General features: G+C 43.9%; 1 protein-coding gene across 2 annotated transcripts in view; it reads left to right on the forward strand.

The window, feature by feature from the left end:
- Positions 1-24,483, forward strand: part of CPNE7 (copine 7) — a 606,098-nt gene that overhangs the window by 552,778 nt on the left and 28,837 nt on the right. For both annotated transcript variants that reach the window (XM_069216819.1, XM_069216820.1), the window contains exons 12-13: positions 15,877-15,931; positions 23,869-23,920. In XM_069216819.1, the coding sequence (XP_069072920.1) occupies positions 15,877-15,931; positions 23,869-23,920 (107 nt within the window). The remainder of the gene's footprint in view (positions 1-15,876; positions 15,932-23,868; positions 23,921-24,483) is intronic.

Raw genomic sequence — 24,483 nt, forward strand, 5'->3', positions numbered from 1 at the left:
GGACTTCCTAAATGCTGCAGCACTTCTCACCCATGGCCTTAAGAAATATAACCACATCACCCCAATCCTGATAAAACTCTCCTAGCACCTCTTGCTGGCCAGCACTGTCTTTCAAGCCAAGTGCATCATTTACAAAACTGGCAACCAAAATCCCTGCATAGCTTGCTGACAAGTCCACCATCTCCGCTGTCTTTTGTCCAGGTTTGTACTACCCAATTACCATCTAAGTCACACTGCCCTGCCTTTCTAACTGGTGCTACCGTCTCAGATATGCCCTGTCACATTGATGTTTTGATCTCTCAGTAGCCTTGGGAGTCCTGAAGGCCACCCTCATCAGTCCTACAGGCGCTGTAGTCTCTCAGCCACCATATTGAGGGGATTTGTTTCCCACTCTAGTTGGGTCGATGCGACCCGGGGTTAAAGCTGCTGTGGAGCACCTGTGAACACAGACAGCTAGGATCCACCCTCCCCACAAAAACATTTACTTTTAATAAATGTCAATGAAGTGATATAATCTGATGTGGTAAATTGAAACATATTTTTTCAAGAAAGTATCAATTTTTTAATAAGAATGAGTCTTTATTATGTTTTTACAGGTCCTTTGGTGTATCTGGTACAATCTTTTTTATGACTCAGCCTGTGTTTTGTTTCTTAGAGTGAAGCCAGGTCCCTTACTCGGCTCTCTGTAAGAATTTTCTGACTTGCCCACCTGTAGTTAGTCACACTGGACATCTGGAGACAAAAGCACCCAGGCTTTAGAAAGCACCAGCCAGCCATTAATACCGCACCTTGGTCTTCAGACACCTCTTCAGCTGGTCCTCCGAAACCATCTGAGAGTAAATTCTGTAGTGATCAGAAAAGTCTTGGGTCCACATTACACATGGGGGAATTGTCTCTGTTGGTGCCATGGCATACCGTTCAAAAGTGTGGGATTGTGTGCCCTAATATGATTTCTCTGCTGCCCTGGAAACACTGCATTCCATGAAATCTGTACTGCTGCTTACAAGCCACTCAGTGTTTCACAGTGCAGGCGGACAGAGGTCCTCTTGCATGCCGATGCAGTGAGTGACTACGCCCACCAGCAAGGGGATGTCTGGGGAGTCCATGTACCTCTTTTCACTCTCTCTGGAGTGCTGCCTTCATGGGGTGCACTGACAGCAAGCCACCTTTTGTGGCTCACTGACTGTTTATTTCCAAAGGGCATATTTGCCTCTGCACCTGCATCCGTAATACGGTGTGGGCACAGAGCCATAGTGAGTCTCTCACACCCCACACCCCAATGCAAATAAGGGAATTCCACCTTACAATAGCACTGGCTATGCATGCGTGCCAGCGCTATCAGTATTACAGAAGAGGCCCCACAAGCCTCTGTGGCTCCTTCTGTAATACCACAGTGCCATTGAGGTTCAAAAAGCAGGTGCATGGCACCTCTAGGCCACTATGTGTAATATGGCCCCTGGTCAACAGTGACTTGGGAGGCAAACTGCCCCCTCCACGCCACTCTTATTCCTTCTGTCAACAAGATACGTTGTGGAACTGCTGTTTGTGCACTCGTGATACTATCACCTTACAATTGGAGATTTGGCAAAGATCACATACTGTGTCAGTTAACTGAGCTGGGATTGGAGCTACCGACTTATGAACACAAAGCTAGGATGTTCATACTTTTACTGTGCTGACATAACTTGATACATGATCGTCTCTTCCCCAGCCCTCCTAGACCATCACCTGAGTGTTCCACCTTGCACTGTACACTTCCTCCTAAGTGCCTCAACATCGGAAGGGCTAGACTGTGGAAACTGGCTGATTAGCTGGCAGCCAAGTGACCAGGAGTGATCCTGGAGACAGAAGGGAGAGAGGCAGCCTCGGTAGTCTTCTTTCAAGCCATTATTTCCTTTTGTCCTAAAACAGTCAGAGCGCTGATTCCTGCATTGAGTGCAATTAGCTGAACTCTTCTTTGTGCAAGCTGTTTAAGGACAATGGGAAGAAATTACTTAACACAGGATAGCATTTGCATTTCTGCTTTTCTGGTGATTGGTTTATTTTTGGATGGAGGAACAAAATAGTCAAACATTTGAACGTTTTATGCAGCTTAAAGAGAAGAATTCTTGGCTGTCAGGGCCATGAATTAACACTTGACGGTATGTTCAAAGGAACTTTGGTGGCAGGAGATTTCCAGTCTGAAAAGAAGACATTAGCTATTTTTCTAAATAAGACAAGCACGTTCCGTTTTTTTTTCTTTTCAGCAAGTACACTTCTGAGAATTCTGTAAACAAGTTCGCCTTTTGTCCTCCTATGCCAAGCACACAGGCAACTGCAAAGTGATATATAGTTTTACTTAGCCCTGCATCCAAAATGAGTCAGCTTTCAGTGTTTGAGAATGGTAAAATAGATTTTTTACTGTGTTGAAACACCTTCAAAGGTACAATGGCTCAGCGACGTATTGCTTGTTGCTGACATCTGCAGTAACGTGAAGTCGCCGAGTATGAATCCAGGCAAGTAGACTCACCGTTCAATCCTTCTGAGGTCGCTAAATTAAGGATCATTAAAATGGGTCATTTTAAATAGCTCAGAAAAGGCAGAGTCATGGTACTAATCGCTACATAAATTAAAAACAAAAAACAAACACGAAACCAGATTTTGTTTAGGGGACTGTTTGCAAATTCTTTTACCGCTTGTGCTTTTAGGGATTCTGGTGAGAGGCACATTGGCACCTGAGAATTGTGGGTCATCGTATAGCTGCAGTTGACTTCCTGCAACATGTTTTGACCCTCTGGATGCCCAGATTGGTTGTTTTTCACCTACTGTTGCATTTCAGTCTTTCGTCTGCAGTGTTCATACACAGTCTTCTTTCATTCTTCAGTTTGCATAGTTCCACCACTGTCTCTTTTCATTTTTCTGCCTGCAATTTTCCATCACTGTTTCTTTTCATTCTTCTACCTGCATTGTTCCAGCACTGTCTCTTTTCATTCTTCTACCTGCATTGTTCCAGCACTGTCTCTTTTCATTCTTCTACCTGCATTGTTCCAGCACTGTCTCTTTTCATTCTTCTGCCTGCATTGTTCTGGCATTGTCTCTTTTCATTTTTCTGCCTGCATTGTTCCTCCACTCTCTCTTTTCATTCTCCCGCCTACATTGGCCCACCACTGTCTCTTTTCATCGCCATCAGCGTTGTTCCACCACTATCTCTTTTCTTTCCTCCTTTTCCATTGCTCCCCTGCTGTCTCTTTTGATTCTTCCATCTGCATTTCTCCAGCACTGTATCTTTTCATTCTTCTGTCTGCATTACTCCTCCACTGTCCCTTTTTATTCCTCCGCCTGCATTGTTCCTCCACTGTGTCCCTTCATTCTTCCATCTGCATTTTTCCTCCATGCCTCAGGACACGTTTGCCTCTGGGCCCGATTCTTCTTCCTGCATTGTTCTAGCACTGATTCTTCTCATTCTTCTATCTGCACTGCATTAGGACTGTCTCTTTTCATTCTTGTGCCTGTGTTTTTACAGCACTGTCTATTTTCATTCTTCCATCTGCATCGTTCCAGCACTGTCTCTTTTCATTCTTCAATCTGCATTATACCTCCACTGTCTCTTTTCATTCTTTTATCTGCATTGTTGCAGGACTGTCTCTTTTCCTTCTTCCGCATGCATTGTTCCAGCCCGTCTCTTTTCATTCTTCCATCTGCATTGTTCCTACACTGTCTCTTTTCGGTCTTCCATCTGCATTGCCTTTTCACTCTTCTGCCTACATGGGTCAATCCCTGTCTCTTTTCATTCTTCCTTTTGCATTGTTCCAGCACTGTCTCTTTTCATTCTTCTGTCAGCATTGCTACAGCACAGACTATTTTCATTCTTTTGCTTGCATCGTACCAGCAGTGTCTCATTTCAGTCTTCCATCTGCATTGTTCTAGCACTGTCTCTTTTCAGTTTTCTATCTGCATTGTTCCTCCACTGTCTCTTTTCATTGTTCTGCCTGCATTGTTCCAGCAATGTCTCTTTTCATAATTTTGTCTGCATTGTTCAAGGACTGTCTCTTTTCATTCTTGTGCTTGCTTTGTTTCAGCGCTGTCTCTTTTGATTCTTCTGTCTGCATTGTTACACCACTTTACTTTTTCGTTCTTTCATCTGCATTGTTCCTCCTCTGTCTCTTTTCGTTCTTCTGAATGCATTGTTCCCCACTGTCTCTTTCCAATCTTCTTTCTGCCATGTTCCGCCGCTGTTTCTTTTTATTCTTCCATCTGCATTGATCCACCAATGTCTTTTTTCATTCTCCTACCTGCATTGTTCCAGCACTGTCTCTTTTCATTTATCCATCTGCATTGTTCCAGCACTCTCTCCTTCCATTCTTCTTGCTGCATTGTTCCACAACTGTCTCTTTTCATTCTTTCACCTGCATTGTTCCCCCACTATCTTTTTTCAGTCCCCCATCCGCATTGCTCCAGCACTGTCTAGTTTTCATTTCTCCTTTTGCTTTGTTCCACCACTGTCTCTTTTCATTCCTCTTTCTGCACAGTCTCTTTGTTCATTCTTCTGTCTGCATTGTTCCTCCACTGTCTCGTTTCATTGTTCTGCCTGCAATTTTCCATCACTGTTTCTTTTCATTCTTCTACCTGCATTGTTCCAGCACTGTCTCTTTTCATTCTTCTACCTGCATTGTTCCAGCACTGCCTCTTTTCATTTTTCTACCTGCATTGTTCCAGCACTGTCTCTTTTCATTCTTCTGCCTGCATTGTTCCAGGACTGTCTCTTTTCATTCTTCTGCCCGCATTGTTCCATGACTGTCTGTTTTCATTCTTCTACCTGCATTGTTCCAGCACTGTCTCTTTTCATTCTTCTACCCGCATTGTTCCAGCACTGTCTCTTTTCATTCTTCTACCTGAATTGTTCCAGCACTGTCTCTTTTCATTCTTCTACCTGCATTGTTCCAGCACTGTCTCTTTTCATTCTTCTGCCTGCATTGTTCCATGACTGTCTGTTTTCATTCTTTCATCTTCATTGTTCCAGCACTGTCTCTTTTCATTCTTCTGCCTGCATTGTTCCAGCACTGTCTCTTATCATTCTTCTGCCTGCCCACGACTGTCTGTTTTCATTCTTTTATCTGCATTGTTGAACCACTGTCGCGTTTAATTTTTCTGCCTGCATTTTTCCATCACTGTCTCTTTTCATTGCTCCCATCTGTGTTCCTCTTCTCTTTTAGTTTGTTCATCACGCTACCACCTGTCTATTTCTATTCTTATCCCAACTATCCTTCTGCACTGTCGCTTTTTGTTCCTGAGGAGTCCGCAGTGTTGTTGAAATCAGGTATTACTCCTGAAACCTGGCACTAGGCGAGGGTGTAGATGCAACCATATTTCAACAGGAACCATGCCCTTTCTGTTGATCCCTCCAAGCAAAAGTATCTGTGTGCATGTCTGCATGAATGATTTAGTATTTCTATAGAGCAATCCTGACTGGAAATAACAGACCCCTATACAAGCAGTAGGTGAGTAGTAGTGTTCTAGGAAGAGGTAAATGTATTCAGCTGTAGTGGGCCTTCAAAAGGTGAGCTTTTTGCCTTTCCCTGTACTGTATGTGAATTGGAGTCATTCTAATGTTGCTAGGGATAGTAACAGTGTTCAAAATCTTAGGCTTTGCAGGTGAACAAGTTGGCTGTCAGCTGCTTTGGTCCCCTGAGAGCCCTGAGGACAACTCTCAGATGGCCTCCGGTCAAATCAAGAAGAATAGTGATCCAGGGGCTGATCCAATCACGCCTTGATTATGGTAATTGTTAGAAATGGGGTTTTTGGTTGACAGTCAGGTTACCCCCTGTCCAAGCAAGGACCCTCACTCTAGTCAGGGTAAAAGAGAATCACCCTCAGCTAACCATCGCTCAACCCCTTGGTAGCTTTGCACGAGCAGACAGGCTTAACTTCAGAGTGCTAGGTGTAAAGTATTTGTACCAACACACACAGTAACTTAATGAAAACACTACAAAATGACACAACACAGGTTTAGAAAAATAGAGAATATTTATCTAAACAAAACAAGACAAGACCAAAATGACAAAAATCCACAATACACAAGTCAAGTTATCAATAAAAATGCTAAAAGAGTCATCATGTAATTTTAAACACAACGTTAATGCTGTTAGCGTGGAAATGTACCTGGGTGCATCAAAAATAACCCCGCACAGCGACTGATCATCAAAAAGGGATTGCGATACGTTGATATCACTCACGAGCGAGAACTTGTGTTGTTTCTCCTTCACTCGGGTCGGTGTGCGTCGTTTCTCCTTTACTCGGGTCGGCGTGCGTCATTTCTTCTCTCCGCAGGAGAGCGATGCGTTGATCCGGTCAGCACTCCTGGGTCCGGGCAGGCCTTGCGTAATTTTTACATGCCCAGCGGTGTTTGCGGCGCAAATCCAGCTGCACGATGATCCGAAAACCACACAGCACGGGTTGCGATCTCCGTCAGCGATGCTGCCATCGTTTCTTCAGCTGTGTACGTTGATCTTCCAGCCGCACAACAGGCGAGCATCGATTTCAGCCACGAAGCAGGATGCGCGTCGATTTTTCAGCCGCAGATCAGAGTTGCGTCGATCTTTTCCTCGCACTGTGGTCTGTGTGTGGATTTCCCACTCTTCTCCTCCCAGCTTCTCCTTTCAGGGCCCCAGGAACTGGATGAACACCACTTGGCAGAGTAGGAGCCTTAGCAGAGGCTCCAGGTGCTGGAAGAGAGAAGTCTTTGCTGTCCCTGAGACTTCAATAACAGGAGGCAAGCTCTAAATCAAGCCCTTGGAGAGTTCTTCACAAGAAGGAAGGCACACAAAGTCCATTCTTTATCCGCTAGCACAGGCAGAAGCAGCAACTGCAGGATAGCTCCATAAAGCACAGTCACAGGTAGGGCAGCTCTTCTTCCTCAGCTCTTCAGCTCTTCTCCAGGCAGCAGTTCCTCTTGGTTTCCAGAAGTGTTCTAAAGTCTGTGGTTTTGGGTGCAGTTCTTATACCCATTTTGCCCTTTGAAGTAGTCTTACTTCAAAGCAAAGTTTCTCTTGTTTGTGAAATCCTGCCTTGTCCATGCCAGGCCCCAGACACACACCAGGGGGTTGGAGACTGCATTGTGTGAGGGCAGGCACAGCCCTTTCTGGTGTGAGTGACCACTCTCCCCTCCCTCCTAGCACAGATGGCTCATCAGGAAGTGCAGACTACACCCCAGCTCCCTTTGTATCACTGTCTAGAGAGAGGTGCAAGCAGTCCGATTGTCAAACTGACCCAGACAGGGAATCCACAACAGGCAGATTCAGAGAAATGGTTTAAGCAAGAAAATGCCCACTTTCTAAAAGTGCCATCTTCAAAAACACAGTCTCAAAATCAACTTTACTAAAATATGTATTTTTAAATTGTGAGCTCAGAGACCCCAATCTCCACATGTCTATCCACTCCCAAAAGGAATCTACACTTTAATCACATTTAAAGGTAGCCCCCATGTTAACCTATGAGAGGGACAGACCTTGCAACAGTGAAAAACAAATTTATCAGTATTTCAATGTCAGGACATATAAAACACATATAAAACACATTACTATATGTCCTACCTTAACCATATGCTGCACCCTGCCTTTGGGTCTACCTAGGGCCTATCTAAGGGACGTCTTACATGTAAAAAAAGGGAAGATTTAGGCCTAGCAAGTGGGTACACTTGCCAAGTTGAATTTACAGTTTTAAACTGCACACACAGACACTGCAGTGGCATGCCTGAGCCATGTTTACAAAGCTACTAATGTGGGTGGCACAACCAGTGCTGCAGGCCCACTAGTAGCATTTGATTTACAGGTCCTGGGCACCTCTAGTGCACTGTACTAGAGACGTACTAGTAAATCATATATGCCAGTCATGAATGAACCAATTGCATATACATTTTGTATATGAGCACTTTAGCTCTGGTTAGCAGTGGTAAGTGCCCAGAGTAACAAAAACAGCATAAACAAAGTCCAGCACACATCAACAACCTGGGAAACAGGCAAAAAGTTAAGGGAGACTACGCCAAGGATGAAAAGTCTAACACAGTAATTCATTCTAACTAGGTAGTCCTAAGGCGGCGATTGGGAAACGTCAAACTATTCAGAATGCTGCAGCCTGGACACTTTAAGGTATTCCGAAATCGCAGTCGGCTAGTGAAGCTCTAAAATCCCTCCATTGGCTGCCAATAAGCATCACAGTTCAGTTGAAGCCACTTTGCCTTGTACATCGGGCCAAACACAAGGTGGGCCCTAAAGTAGTTCATCAGTTGATCCCGCCATATCAACCGAGTAGGGTTTTCAGATCCAATAACCTTGATCTTCTGGCTGTGCACAGAATAATCAGAGCCAGATGTGGGGGATGTTCGTTTGCATATCTTGCTCTCAAGCTCTCTATCTCTCTGCCTCTTAATCTGAGAAAGCAATTTTGTGAACTTTAGGGAGCAGCTAAAACTTCATCTTTTTTCATAATTCGTTCTGTTTTCTTCCATCACTGTTCATTCTCTAGGGCTGGGAAGCCTGGTTTCGGGTAGCAGTGTGCTTTATAAGCATGGTGAATAGAATAGAATAGAATAGGTGAGGGCGAAGAGAAAGTCTGACCTCTGTTTTATCCTTCTTGCATTGTTTTGTCTCCTAGCCTGGCATTGCCTTCAGATTTGATTGGATTGTTGGGCCATCTGTGGTATAGAGTCTTGCATGTTCTTCAGCTGCCCCTGGACCTTCACCTGTTTGACTCCTTTGAGTGCCACTGATAAATCCATGACCTCATGGGCTTTACACAAGGCCTCATTATTGGAGATTTCAAGGCTAAAGGCCCACTGGAGTGAGATTTTACAGAGATTGTACTGAAGGCTTTGGAGAACAACTCTTAAATTCAGTGAGATTAACGAGGAAGTTTAGTCAGAAGTTGGATTCTTTAAAAAAATATGGCTGCTATTTTAGGAATTCAATTATTTCCTGATTCTTTAATTGAAAAGTTAAACTAATACTATATGTTCTGAGGGAATATAATACATTTATGAGGCATGTATCTCTGTGCATTTTCCATAATAATAATAATAACAATGATGATTGTTATTATTATTATTATTATTATTATTTTTATTTAGACTGGCTGCACTCCAAAAATGTGACTCAACCAGTGAGACAGATGGCACTCCGAAAGGACGAATTCACAATAAACAAGTGAGACTCTGCACCAAGATGTGGGACTCACACTAGATGAGTGTCACCAGTGTGTTAGAGTCACTCCCAGTGAGTGAGTGATATTGCACTCCAAGAACTGAGACCCACGGCCAGTGGGTGATAAACGGAAGGAGATGTGTCCAAGTTGATCACTGTTGACCACGGAAACTGGAGATCTGGATTTGAATCTCTGCATATGCGTTCAACCAAATTGAATTATGTGTAACTCTAGCAGAATCACTTCCTCTCTCTGTGCATAAAGATGTATGTATTTCAAATGTGAAATGGAATTTGAAGTAAATGCCAACCTGTTGTACACAATATCTTACACTCCCCCAGTCATGAATAGTGCTTTGTTGCTCCCCACTAGGTTTGTACTGCTTAGACACAAAATATATATACATAAAGTGCTTGCAGACTGAAATATCATACTGAATGAGTGGTATCATGTGCCAACAAGTATTAGTGACACCTCATGAATGAGATTTTACTCCAGTGCATGAGATTCCACCCAAAGAGGTTCATTGTGCATGGCATGGCAGAGCCCCAAAGGAACTAAGTGAAATAAACTGTTCTCAAGAAGGGAGACTCACCCGATAAATGTGTCTTTTGTTTCAAGATGTGAGACTAACACCCAGTTAGTGAGGCTGTTCTTGTTCCTTTGTGTTGTTTCCCTGTCCCTTGTGCACCCTGCAGTTTGTTTCCCTCTGTTGCTGTTTTGCTCTGTGGTCATTTGTCATCTGACACTGCTCCATGAGGTTCCCCGCCTTCCTGAGGCTGTAGCTTGCTCCTCTTGCCAACATCTTCTTAGCAATCGAGTACTTCAGGGCAGTGAAACTGATGCAGTAACCTAAGAACCCTAAAGTAATGGCTGGGGCAACAGACATCACACTACCAAGCATACTTAGTTATGTTGGCAGAAACATTAGGACACAGCATGATTAGTTATGTTGGCTGAAAAATTAGGGATGGCTCCCAGTGCCCCAGCCCATAGTAGCCTGCCTTGGGAAGAGGTCATGGGAAGAACTGTTTTTAAGATCGTTACTTCTTCTTGTTTCTTATGTTTCAAATTCCTACACCACATGTGTTAGAAGGATAGCCAGCACCCACATGTGAAATGTCTTACCTTATGGCTATTTGACGGTGAGACATTTCTCCAAATGTGACTTTTCTACTACCAAATAAGTGCATTTTGGGAGTTGTCATCATAGGTTGGTTCAGTTGGACCAACACACCTGAAAACAACAACATGTAAAAGGAAGGCCGCGTGCTGGAAAAGTTGTTCCAGTGGTGTGGAGTTATCTTTAAACCGTGTGTGGCCATATCTTTTACACAGTGAACAGTTTATGAGCTCCAGAAGGACTTGCAAACCTTAGGGATACAACAATGACCTTGATCAGAGTGGTGGACGTATTACATGTTCCCAAGCCATCAGAAGCACCTACTGATGCCCTGGCTAGTCCTGACGTTTTGGACAAATGCACTTTGCATTATCAGACATGTAGTTTCACCTTTAGAGTTAAGCATGGAAAGCTGCTTGACTTAATGGCGTTTCCATGAATTTGCTTATGGATAATCTTGCATTATGGGTCCCACTACTAACCAACGTCCTAATAGTTGCCAGCAAAGTTGTGTTTCCCTCAAATAGAGGAATTCAACTATTATCCCTATCTTTAAGTAGAGAGATAAATCTGGCCCACACTGCTATCGGACGATTTCTGTTCCTGGACACCTATGTTAACATTTGGGGAGGGTGCTCTTGGAGAAACTGCAAACATGGGTTAAAGATCACTCCATTATCTCAGATTTGCAGTTCAGTTTTAAAAAGGGTCTATGGACCCTGGAACCATCTATAAACTTGGAGCTGTTAGTGGGCAAATACACTGAGGCCAAGAAGATCTTTCTCTTCCTAGGATTCATGGACCTTAGCAGTGAGGTTGATTGTATCAATCAAGCTAGGGTACATAATGAGCTTGCTAGGAACTAATCTGCAAACTATTCATCTTCTGAATCATTTTTATCAGAATGCTACTACTAAGGTCCGTTACGGCCCAGGGGGAGATTGCACAAGATCTTTCTGGGTGAAAAGGGGAGTAAGACAAGGATGCATCTTGACTCCTTTCTTGGTTCTACTTTTAATACATAGATAAGTATGTGCCCTTCTTAATTCCACCACTTATTTACCTAGGATAGGGACAAGATCAATTCCTGTTGTTATGTATACAGGTTATACTGTCCTTATGACATGCACAGCCAATATCCTACAATTGTTATTGAACTCGTTCATAACATTTATAACAAATCTATGTTTAAGGGTAAACCTTACAAAACTAGCCATTTTATCATCAACAATATCCAGAGTCCTAAAGACTCTACTTTCTGTTACTTAGGGATCTTGTTTTGGCGACATCAGGAACTGGGTTCCTCAAATGCTCATTAAGAACCAGCAGCTAAATAAAACTGCTTCATCTTTTTTCAGGTTGGCATCAAAATTGGTGTTGAGGCTCATTAGCAAGAAACTCCCAATACAGAATAGCAGGAGTGTTTCCAATTCTATGATGGCTCCAGTTTCTTGGGTTATACTGACTGTCAGTCATTTAAAAGGGCAGAACATTCTGTAGCCACAAGACTGCTTGCTGTTCCTCAATCCACTCCTGCATTTACCTCCCATAAGGAAATAGGCCTTTATCATATTAAGAATATAGATATATCAAGCACTATGCACTTTAGGTATTCAATTTTTATGAGACCTGAAGCTACTTTGAATAGGTCGTTACTAACTCGCTGTCTCTCCCTGGACTGCCCCTACAAAATCCCTTGGGTAGAATTTATTAGATGTTGTCATAACACCCTGGGCATAAGCTTTGATATCTCTGAGGGCAATATTACCACCATTCTTACAAAAACCAAAATGACACGTCAATTAAAAGGCTAAGAAAGCATTTCGAGCCCACACGCTAATTCCAGTAGCCGAAGGCATCCGGTTTTATCTTTTATATTCTTGAAATAGACACAATTGTTTGACTATAACTTGTTTCTGATTAAGTACTGTGCACTTTTTTGTGACATATTCCAAATCTGGTTAATGGTTCAAAGAAAATAAGGTCTGTCCTTGTGATGGAAGTTCTGTACAAAATACTTTGCATTTTCATTTTTTTGTTTTGTTAATTTTTATAGATTATTAAGAGCCCGTTTTATAAAACAGCAATTTAGATTTTACACAGTGTAGACCTGCTTTTGTTATCTTACAATCTTTGCCAACTTTACCTATTTTCTCAGCCATTGTATGTTTTTAATAGTTCTGTGAGAAGTAGGAAAATTGTCTAATTGTATGCCAATCCACCAATCAATCCATCAATCAGGATTTGTAGAACACTGCTAATCACTCATGAGGCTATCCAATCACTAGGATTCTGCTGCGATCAGTCAAAGAGCTAGGTCATGAATCCTTTCCTGAATTCCGTGAAAGAGAATGCAGTATTGGGGTGGAGGGGAGGGTTATTCCTGGCTTTGGCAGCGTGGTAGGAGTAGGAGTGTCCTCTGTTGTAACTTTAACAGATGCTGGGAGTATGAGTGAGGGGGTAGAGTGCAGGTGTCTGGAGGGTTGGTGGTGTTTCAGGCAGTGGTTGATGCATGCTGGTTCTTGGTTGTGAAGGGCATTGTAGGTGTGTACCAGTATCTTGAATTGGCATATTTTCAGGACACAGAACCTGTGGAGGTTCCTGAGGTGGGGGGTGATGTGGGTCCATTTGGAGAGGTTGAGGATGAGTCTGGCAGTTGAGTTCTGTATCATCTGGTGTCTCTTCAGGAGTTGGGTAGAGATTCCTGCGTAGAGAGATTTGCCATAATCGAATTGTCTGGTAACTAGAGCTTGGGTAATGGCTTTTCTGATGTTAACTGCGAGTCATCTAGAGATCTTTCCAAAGATCAGCGCTTCCATCTTGACCACATGGAGCATCAGGCAGTTGGTCTTCATCCATTTGGTGATGCTCGGCATGCAGGTGTGGAAGTTGGGCCTGATGGTGGAGGGGATCTTCTGAGAGTGAGAGGACAACCAAGGTGTATTCTGTGTAGAAAATGATGTTGAGGTCATGGGTTCTGACGATGTCGGCCAGGGGCATCATGTAGGTGTTGAACAGGGTGGGGCTGCGGGATTAACCTTGCGGAGTGCTGCAGGTGATGTTCTTGGGGTCCCACAAGAAGGGTGGTAGACGGACTCTCTGTGTTCATCCTCTGAGGAAGGATGAGATCCATTTAGGGGCTTCTTTCTGGATCCCAATATGGCAGGTGTGGTGGGATACGGTGTTGAATGCTGCTGAGAGATCAATGAGGATCAGGGCTGCAGTGTCTCTGCAGTCTAGGAGGGTTCTGATGTCATTGGTGGTAGCAATCAGGGTGGTCTCAGTTCTGTGGTTGGCATGGAATCTGGTCTGGGAGGAGTCGAGCAGGTCACAGTTCTCCAGATATTCAATGAATTGCTAGTTGATGGCCTTCTTGAGTACTTTGGTGTGGAAGGGGAGCAGAGAGATGGGGTGGTAAACCTTGAGATCTCTGGGGTCAGAAGAGGGTTTCTTGAGGAGGAGTCTGACCTCTGCATGTTTCCATTGATCAGGGAACGTGGCCGTGGTGATGAAGGGGTTAAGAATGGAGGTGAGTTAAGCACTGATTTAGTTGCTTCTGAAGTTGAAGGAGTGGTGGGGACAAGGGTCTGTGGGTGCTCTGGAGTGGTTGGAGTTGATGACTGCTGAGCTGCTCTGTGTGGTCAGCTGCTCCCATGTGGTGAGTAGAAGGTTGTGGGTGGTGTCGGTTGGCGTGAGGAGGCTGTGGAGGTCTGTGGGTTGGGGTTCAAAGTTATGGTCGATGGTGGATATCTTGTTGTGGAAGTGGTCTGCCATGGTGTTGCAGAGATCCTTTGACGGGGTACCATGATGTCTTTGGCTGACAGGCAGGAGACCTCTCTGACGATGTTGAAGAGTTCTATGCTGTGGTTGGCGCTGTCTTCAATGCGGTCTGCGAGGACATGTTTTTTCATGTCTTTTAGGCATTGATGGTATTTGTTGGAGGACTGTTTTGAAGATGGCTCGGTCTGTGGAATTTTTGCTGGTGTGCCCTTGTCTCACTAGATGTTTGTAGTTGCGTTTTGAGGCCCTGAATTCTGGTGCGTACCAGCTGGCTTGCTTGATGTGTTTACTGGACTTGGCAGGCTTGATTGCGGCAACTTTGTTGGCACATTTGGTGATCCAGGGGTAGAGGTTCTTGACGGCCTAATTGAGGTTTGATGCAGGGTCGGGATAGCTGGTGATGAGGTTTCAGACCATTAGGTCTTTTTCACTTTGCTCCAGCTGCGGTGGAAGGAAGTGGAGGTCTTGGTGGTGGAGTGAGGTGATCCGTCAATGGTAAAGTGGGTGATGGCATGGTCGGTCACGGTGAGCTTGATGAAATGTCTGTACTTTTCTCTGCTACACTGGCAGCGAAGACTGAGTCAGGTATATGTCCTGCGCTATGTGTAGCGTCGGTGACCAGTTGAGTGAGACTGATATCACTTATGCTTTCCAAGAAGTTTGGCAATGATGGTGTCTACGGGGTCATCGAGATGGAGGTTGATGTCACCAATGAAGATGTAGTGCTTGGATTTGATAGTGAGTGTGGCAATGTATTTGGGAGTGGTGTTGCAGAAGCGGGGGCATGGAGTTGGGGTCCCTATGCAAGGGTGCTTCTGATGATTGTTCTCCTGTTGGTTTGGAGTTGGAAGTTGAGATGCTCCATGATTGGTGTCGTTTTCAGGGGTGGTGCAGTGGATGGTTTCTCTGTGGGTAATGACGATGTCACCTCTGTGTTTGTTGGTGCAGTCCCGGTGTGTCATCTTGTATCTATTGGGTGTTGCAGTGGTGGTATTGGGGGTGGAGGAGGGGTTGTGAGAGGTCTCAGTAGTGAAGACAAAGTCAAGAGTGAGGGTGGTAACTGTGTCCCAGATTTCTGTGGCCTACCTGCAGTGAGATTGAGCGTTGAATAGGAGGCAGTGGAGTGGTTCTGTGGCGGTTGCTGTCTGTGATGTTGGTGTGTTGAAGGGTTCCATTAGGGCAGGCAGTGCTGCGTTGCAGGTGAAGAAGCAGTAGTGGTGGGTGAAAGGTCCTGCCGTTGATGAAGGTGAGGAGAGGTAGCGTTTGTTGTTGCGGAGTCCTGGGTTAAGGGCTTTCAGTTGTGCAGAGGAGTATCTATGGGTGTCTGGATGGCCAGTGTTCCTGCCACTGGGCTCGGTCCTTGCACGGACGGCTACAGATGGTCTTGCATTTGGCATGTGGAGATCATATCGAGATAGAATTTTAGTTTTTTAAATCACGCATGGTTTATGAATTGCTGATTAAGTGCAGGCTTTTTAAAAGTGTTTAACATTTTTCATGTCTTTTTAATTTGTTTTTGTTTATGGTTGTGCTGCACAAAGCTGAATAAAGATTTGATTTGTTTTGGTGTAATCTGTAAAAACAATTAGATTGTTGAGTATTGGGCCAATGGCCCCAGAATGTAAAGTAATGTTGGTCATAAAGCAGAAATGGATAACAGTACTTGTGATGACATCAAACCTGTTGGCATAATTACCTAAACACCTATTGGTTCATTGCATGCTCAAGGATTGTCCTGGCATGATATAGGATTTTGTTGCAACTCTTCATGTCTAAACTTTTCTTTCTCCTCCCTCCAGTGACAAGAAGTTCTCAGCTTTAGGATTCGGCGCAAGGATTCCTCCAAAGTATGAGGTAAGAATCCACTGATGGCAGAGCCATAGCGAGAAGAAAAGATTGGACTATTTGCTTGTTTGATTTTCATCTTGATCAGAGAAGACCCAACAACAGAGTATAACTTTATGTAGTGAGAAACATTTAGAAATTAAACAAACTATACCACACTAGGAGTATGTTGTGCTCCAGTGGGGAGGGCCCTACCCAAAAAAAGGAAAGACCACCATTGTTATACCTGCAAAATCACAGGTAACTCATGTTTCTAAATCCCATGCCTGGGGAGCTCATAATTTTTCTGCATTCAAATATGTATAGTACTGTGGTATAATAGCATAAACAAGACTACAAGTAGTAGAATGCAAATAACAAAAATCCTAGGCTAGGTGAACCACTTAGACATTGAGCCAATAACTGAGAGCTCTAAAATTTGGATGAAGACATTTTGCAAACCTTGTGTTTAATTTGTAAAAAAAAAAATACATAACTCAATAAATTAATATTAGAAATACTACTACTACTACTACAACATCAAAGCACAAATATTTTCTTAGATGATAGTTGTCAACGCTGTTTCGTTGTGGCCACTGCAATCCTCAGTGACACCTATAACAGGGCACGTCTTTCCATGACGTAGTATTTATGTCAGTCCTAATACAACATACAGCCCTCCATTGATCCTCAAGTGGGTTTGCAGAGCACTGTAGAATTATCAGTGCATGAATCACATGTTCCCTTTTGTTTCAAGTTAACAAGATTAAGTAGAGATGACTCAGTACCAAGCTTATCTTGTGCTGTTTTCCTTTTCCTTTTGCATTTTGGTATTTTTGGTGACCAAATAAGTGATCATGATTTAGTTTGGCAGCTGCTGTTTGTTTTGAAGTTTTAAAGTCTAAAGTTGACCAAGACCGTACCAGACTAGATGGCTTGTCCCATGTCACTAGGATCAATCCGCAAGAAGGAAAGTACTTGGCCTGCATCTCTCTTGCTCAACTCAGCCAGTAGGAGGAAAACAGAGCCTCTTCCTGCCTGGTGAGGTGGTGGGCAGATGCTATATATTTTTTTCTGGTAGCAGTGCCTGGGCCTAGCCCTCCAACTACTTCAGTTGACTCTCTGACAGCTCCAGGATCTACGTTCTTCCAGGCCCTTTCTCCTCTGCTGCATTCTTCCTCTTCCTTCTTCTGTGCTACTGTCTTCTCAAGCCTCTTACTGCTTTCTTTCCCATCCATTTGCAGCCCATTTGTCTTACTCTGCACTTCACTTTTAACCTATTGCTTTATTCTCACCTTACTCCTTCATTCATTTTCCATTTTCTGCCCTCTTTGGACCTATTTAGTCCACTATTTCTGCTGCCCAATTTTTGCGCTTTTATGGCTCCTTTCTCCTGTTCCCGCCACCTCTACCTCCCCCTCCTCTTGCTTCTCCTCCTGCCTCCCCCTCTCCTTACCTGCTCCTGCTCCTGCTTCGCCTTCCTGCCTTGTCGACAGTCCTGCCCACAACCTCCTAGCACCTGTCCCACCTGCCAGGACCTACATAATGGTGACTTCAGTATGGCCTCACTGAGCAGGTATCAAGGCCCATTCCTCCACCTACCTCTGCTGGCCCTTGATCAGCTCCAGTATCCGCATTCTTTTAGGTCCTCTCCCATCTGATGCATTCTTCTTCCTCTTCCTGCTTCTGTGTCACTCTTCTCAAGCTTCTTCCTACTCTTCAGTCTTTTGCTTCATTCTCACTTTATTCCTTCATTCTTTTTGCTATTTTTCTGCCCCCATTGGGCCCTTTTAGGCTGCTTTTGCTGCTGTCCCTTGTTGCTCTTTTCCTGCTCCTTTCTCCTACTCCTACCACTTCCACCTCTCCCTCTTTTCCTGTGCCTCCTCCTCCCTCACTCTCTCCTTTCCTGCTTTGCCTTCCTGCCTTTTCATCAGCCCCAGCCACCCCTTCTACCTCCCAGGAACTCCTTAGTAGCAGCCACAGTTTGGGTGCGCCACTGGCGCACTAAAGGTGTGCCAAAGGCAAGTCCTTCTGCACCCTTCTTTGCTGGACCATGCCCAGTGCCTGAAACCCTGGTCCAACTGCCATCCACAGCTACACTTCTACCGCCATCCGCAACTTCAAACCTGGACAATGCCACAAACACTGCCACTGCTCCGCACCAGACTCCCTGGTAGGATCTTTCACCTGCACCTTCTGCCACTTCATCTGCCACAACATGCACACTCCCATCAATCTCCGCAATACCCAACTCAAAGTGCAACACCAGCTACCTACCACGAGCACACATGCACCCTCCTCAACACTCGCTCACTCAGCAAGCACCCCACTGAAGTCTGGAACCTTATTGACACTCTTGCACTCGAAATTGTCTACGTCACCAAGACTTCGCTCAACTTCTTGTCATCCCCTGGCATCACCACCGCCATAATGGCAGGATACAGAATCACCCACCGCAACCGCATCAACATACCAGGCAGATGAATCACCATATTCCACAGGCATTCCATCAAATGCACCTCTTCCACGGATGACACCATCCCCACAATGGAACACCTCAACTTGACTATCCAAATGGATGAGAAGTCCACCATTAGGGGAACCCTCACATACCCTACACTGGGACCTCAAAACACCTTCTTCAACCTTGTCAACAATTTCATCAACCCCCTTACTATCAACCCAATGGACTACATGTTTCGGGGGGACCTCAACTTCCACCTCGATGACAACACGGAACCTAACTCCACCAATCTCCTCGACAGTCTGAATAACATCAGCCTCACCTAACTCGTACATTACCCCATACACATCACAGGAGACATGCTTGACATATTCACCTCCAGCGACCACATCAAATACAGCCATTGCACCAAACTCACATTGACCGAACAGTCCATTGTCCACATCATCATCAAAAACCCCCATGCCCTCCTGACGCAACCCAATACCCCCTGTCTCAGCTGGAACTAGGCCTCAGAGACACAATGGACCGACACCCTCAACCCACCCAAACACCACAACAACGTGAACCAGGATGTCAGAAACTTCAATACCTGGATCACTGGCTGCGGTAACATTGTTGCCCCCATCATGAACAAGAAACACAGAAGATCCACCAAGCAAGCCAGCTAGTATGCCGAGGACCGCAGAACAGCCAAGCGCCACTGCAAGCACCTGGAGAGAAGGTGGCGCACCAACAAAGACCCCATGACAAACCGCCTACAAATCAGCCCTCATTCTTTACTACCGCCAGCTAGGTAACACAAAGAAAAAAGCTCTTTCATCGTGCATCAAAGCTAACCCCAACAACTGAAAGGCGCGCTTCTGCATAGTCAAGGAATCCACCAACCCTGAAACCATGACAAGCAACATCTCTCCCTCTCAGGACCTATGCAATGACTCACAGATTTCTTCCACAAAAAAATTGCCAAACTCTACAGAAACTTCAACTCCCAACTCAAGCCGGAAAACTTTGTCAACTGCCATACCTCCACACACATGACCATCCAAAGGCTAACCACGTGCAACCACTTCGTCATTTAGGACACCTTCACCATCATCACATCCTTCCACTTAGGGGCCCCATCCGAACCATGACCTCACTACTTCTTCAACCTTAGAGAATCCAGGATTGGCCTCAAGCTCCTCTACCTTACTTAACACCTCACTGAATTCTGACACCTTCCCAGAAGCCTGAAAGCACACAGACATCAAACCTCTGCTGAAGAAACCTTCAGCAGACCCCAGTGAACTCAGCAACTATAGACCCATCTCCCTGCTTTCTTTCCAGGCCAAAGTTATACAAAAAGTAATCAATCAACAACTTAATATCTACCTGGAACACAATTAACTTCTGGACAGCTCCCAATCCAGATTCTGCAACAACCACAGCACAGAGACAGCCCTGATCAAGGACACAGACAACATCCGGGCCTTCCTCAACAAAGGAGAGATAGCTGCCCTTATCCTCCTCGCTCTCTCAGTGACATATGACACCAACTACCACCACATGCTCATCACCACACTTCACAATATAGGCATCCAAGATCTGCCCTCAGATGGTTCTCCTCCTTCCTCACCGACAAAACACAATGAGTCTACCTTCCACCCTACACCTCCAAGCCCAACCACTTACCTGCGGGATCCCTCGAGGCTCATCACTCATCCTGCCCTCTTCAACATTGTCAAATCCCCCATTGTCAACATAGTGAGATACCACAGACTCAAATTTATCAGTACTATGCTGAGGACATGCAACTCATCCTCTTCCTCTCTAAAAACTCCACCGTTGACAGAACCAACTTCCACCAATGCATGACCAGCATTGCCAGCTGAATGAGGGATAACTGCCTCAAGTTCAACACAGACAAGACGGAAGTCTTGATCGTCTGCAGAGACAACTCCCCCTTGTATACCTCCTGGTGGTTCACAGAACTAGGGCACACTCCAACCCCAGCTGAGCATGGCAGGAACCTCTGTATCATCGTGGAGAGAAAATTGAACATGAGGTCCTGAGTCAATGCAGTGTCATCCTCCTGCTTCTTCATACTGCACGTTATGTAATATTTTCTAGTGGTTTCCCAAAATCCATGCCTTATCACCAGTCAACTGGACTGTGGAAACAACCTCTATGTGGGTATCAAGGCCCACTGAGTTCAAAGACTAGAGAACATCCAGAATGCTGCAGCAAGAATCATCCTGGATGTCCCTCATCACACCAACATCACCCCCACCTTAAAAAACACGCCAGTTCAGAAGAGATGCCAGATCAAGCTCCTAACCCACACTTTCAAAGCCCTACATTGCTCTGGACCCATCTACATCAGCCACTGCCTAATATTTCACAAGCCCTCAAGACACTTCCACTCCCCCTCCCTCATGCTGGCCCTTACATCCCCCATACCACGCAGCCAAGCAGGAGGACTGATCATCCTCTTACCTCTCAGGCAAAGCCTGCAATGAGCTCCCCCTGCACCTCAGGACCTCCCCTACTCTACAGGAGTTCCAAAGGATGCTAAAAACCTGGCTGTGCACCTGAGACCCTGGACCCTGTGGTGCTTTGATACCCTCATGGGTGATAAGTCGCTCTGTACAAGTTCACTGATTGATTGATTAAATAAATGTGTGTCACTCATAATTAGCACAAGTAGGACAGAAGAAGTGGTGCTTTTGTGCAAAGTGTCTCACCAGTGCGCAGTCACTGCAATCATGAACCTAAGTCCCTCATTTAATAATGGAGCTCTAAAATTAGGCTCGCTGGTGAGCCCTGGCAAACACTGGCTCAAATTAAGGACTGGTACCACAGCAAAAACCGAAGCTCTTTGCAAAGCCCGGGCATGTGTAGATACAGTTGAGCATATACATCTCAATGTTCTTGCAAGTGTTTTTTTTTTCTAAATGCCGGCAGTTCGTTAAATAATTCTCAGGTTTGAATGTTGCAACTTCATAGGAAGCTCGGTTAGGTTGTCCTGGAAATGATTCTCAATTAGTCTTATTGCACTCCAAAGAATGCGACCATTTGTTTTGCTTTCTTCTATTTTTTCTAATCTGAGATTGCATTTCCAAGGAGTTCTGTCTCTCCTTTGCTGAACAGATTAATGGCCGGGAGGCCTACACATCTTTAATTTAAATTATTTTTCTGTGTTTCACTCCTAGCACTGTCTGCTTTTCTGGCAACAAACTTTTTTTGTTTTTGGAGACTTCGATTCTTATTCTATTTAAATTTCACTTTTGCCATTGAGTATGGAATGTGTTTCCAATCCCTGTGTAGTTTGAGGAATCGCACCTTTTACAAGGTCCCCAATGGGTCAAGAGGGCTAATTTGTATGGAAAATAGCACATTCGAAGAGAGCAGATGATATCCAGAGTCAGGTGTAATAAATGGCCAAATGTATCAAGCAATTTTGCATTCGCAAACGGTGCGAATTGCAAAATTCGGCCCTTTGCAAATGCAAAAATGCCTTTCAAGATGTATGAAAGGCATTCACTGTGCAATTTTAAGGAATCGCAAAAATAGTGATTCCTTAAAATTGCAACCCCCATCTAGAGAAATACAAATTGCGATTCTCTAAATAGAAAATATCAAATAGGGAATTCCTATTTGAAATTTCCAAAGCACATGTATCAAGCATTTCCTAAAAGCGAATTGGGCATTTAGGAAATGCAATTACCACCAAATCCCAGTTGGTGGTATGCATGTGCAATTTTTAAAAGTGCATTATAAATGCATTTTTTATAAATGACATGTAGCACACACATGCCCCTAGGGCATGTGTGTGCTTCACATGTCCGCAAATATTTTTTTGGGGTGCGTCAGAGGGGGCCTTAGACCCCCAGCACCCTGGGGTTTGCATTACCTAATTTGCGAATTCCTAACTGGAATTCGCAAATTGGGAAATGCAAAACCATTCGCACCTATGGGCCTACAGGCCCATAGGGATGAATGGAGTCCCATTCAATATTTGCGATTCGGTAATAGGGATTGAGAATTTTAAGAAATCGTTATTACCGACTCGCAAATTTCATACATCCCATTTTGCATTTCTTTAAATAGCGATTTCTTAAAATTCGCTATTTAAGAGATGCAAACCGGGAGCTTGATACATCTAGCCCAAAGTCCCCAACTCTGTACAACAAATCTTACAATTATTTGTTTCTTCTGCTTTATTATTTAAATGTTAAGTAAATTATTGTGCCATGGAGCTACTGTTCCGACCAGTCATTGATAGCTTTTTTTTATCTATGTGCTTCAGTCTCTACATAGACACTCATGTTCCTGCCTACTCAACAGTTAAAGCCTCTTCTGTACCTCATGGAAGATCACCTTTCCATCGAAAGGTGCTATAGCGTGTGAAATGCATATGCCAAATAGCAAACGCATCAGAGTAAGCTCTAGTGAAATGCTGCATTTAATAAAGCTCTGTTAAGCAATAGAGATTGTAACAGATAAAAATGTAGGTTATTGTTTAAGGATTTTCTTTTGTGAAATTCACAAAACCTGGCAAAAAAGATTCGCAATGAGGCGAAGAAAGTGTGGTGCAGAACTGTTAGGAAGAGAACCACAGTGGAAGATGTTTATAAATGTTTGTCTGTCTAACTATTTAAATAAAAATAAAAAAGCCAAAAATATAGACGCTTCCAGGAGGCATGGACAGGCGGTTTGTGGTTACAACACTGGCTGGTATTTAAGCATTTATTCTTCATGAAGTACTACCTGCGTCCTGTTTCTGGCAAATATCCAAGGATGGTTGTGATTGCTCTGGGTTGGCCAGAATAATAGATTTATTTTGTGTTTTACCTTAAAACTGTAGCTCACATTTTTACCATTGTTGATGAGGCTTCAAGCCCTTGGACATTTGAAAAAGTAATGGAGCAACTTTCAATTTGTAAAGGAGCAAGATAATGTGTGTTTTAGATCAGTTGTATCCAACATAGGCCAAGAACAGCTAGGAGTTCATGCTAAATTTTCAAGCCAGTCCTGTAAAGAAAATTTACAAAATGTAAATCTTGAATGAAAACATTTATAAATATAGTGATTGACCTATAAATCTGGTAAGTTTTTGTTTTGACTTTCTTGGACCTACCTCCTAACACTATTTGTTAGATGCTTTTAATTAGCACCTGTCAAGTAGTTCTACTAAGTAACTTCGTGTTCCGGTGAGTGCCATCCTTCAAAACAAATACAACTAAGGGTACTAACCAATCATATTGTGCATGTTACTCAAGGCAGTGGTCAATTGGTTTAGAATAGTTCTTCTGCCAATTACCTTGTCAGGATGGCCTACGCTTGACTTTCTCCCAGAGTGCACATGTCCCTGCCTTTCGAACAACATAGCCCTATTGGAGAAAGAGAAACTGTGATTCATCTGAGCCATCCGTGTTCAACATGGACACTGCCAGTGTTTCTGTTATTATGTGCCTCCTATGCTTGTTTTGTTTTGATACAATGCTTTCTTCCATTTCAGGTTTCTCACGATTTTGCCATCAACTTCAACCCTGACGACGATGAATGTGAAGGTACGTGCGCCTGCACTGGAGATTTGCTCATACCACTTATTTAAATGATGAATGTGAGCAGGAGAAAGCCCATCTGAAAGCTGGACTACCAAGGGCAACGTGACACCAACAAACTCCATACGTATTCATAACCTTTTCAAACTAGGCTAAATAAAAATAGGTACAAGTCAGATTATCTGACTTTTACTAGAAATAAAGATAAATTTCCAAGAAAAAGGACTTTAGGGTGGTCTTGGTAGGTCTCAGAATTCTATCAGCAGCAACACAACGAGTGACCATCTTAGTTTGGCATCCCTGTCCTTCTCCGTAGACAATTTGATAAACAAATGAAAGCTCTAACGAATATGCTTGCCCAATGAGTTTCCTGCTGCACTGTCATTATATGGTGATTTTTTTTTTTACAACAACAATTTAGAGAGTAACCCCTTGTATAAAGCCACAGGGGATAGGGTTCAGCCAAACCAATACAAAGGTTTTCCCCCGGACGTATTGTTAAAATCCAAATTATTGTTATGTGGATGCTTAATTATCAATTCAAGAACAACAGATATAACTTTGATCTA

The sequence above is a fragment of the Pleurodeles waltl genome, chromosome 12 (assembly GCF_031143425.1).
Source record: "Pleurodeles waltl isolate 20211129_DDA chromosome 12, aPleWal1.hap1.20221129, whole genome shotgun sequence".
Lineage (NCBI taxonomy): Eukaryota > Metazoa > Chordata > Amphibia > Caudata > Salamandridae > Pleurodeles > Pleurodeles waltl.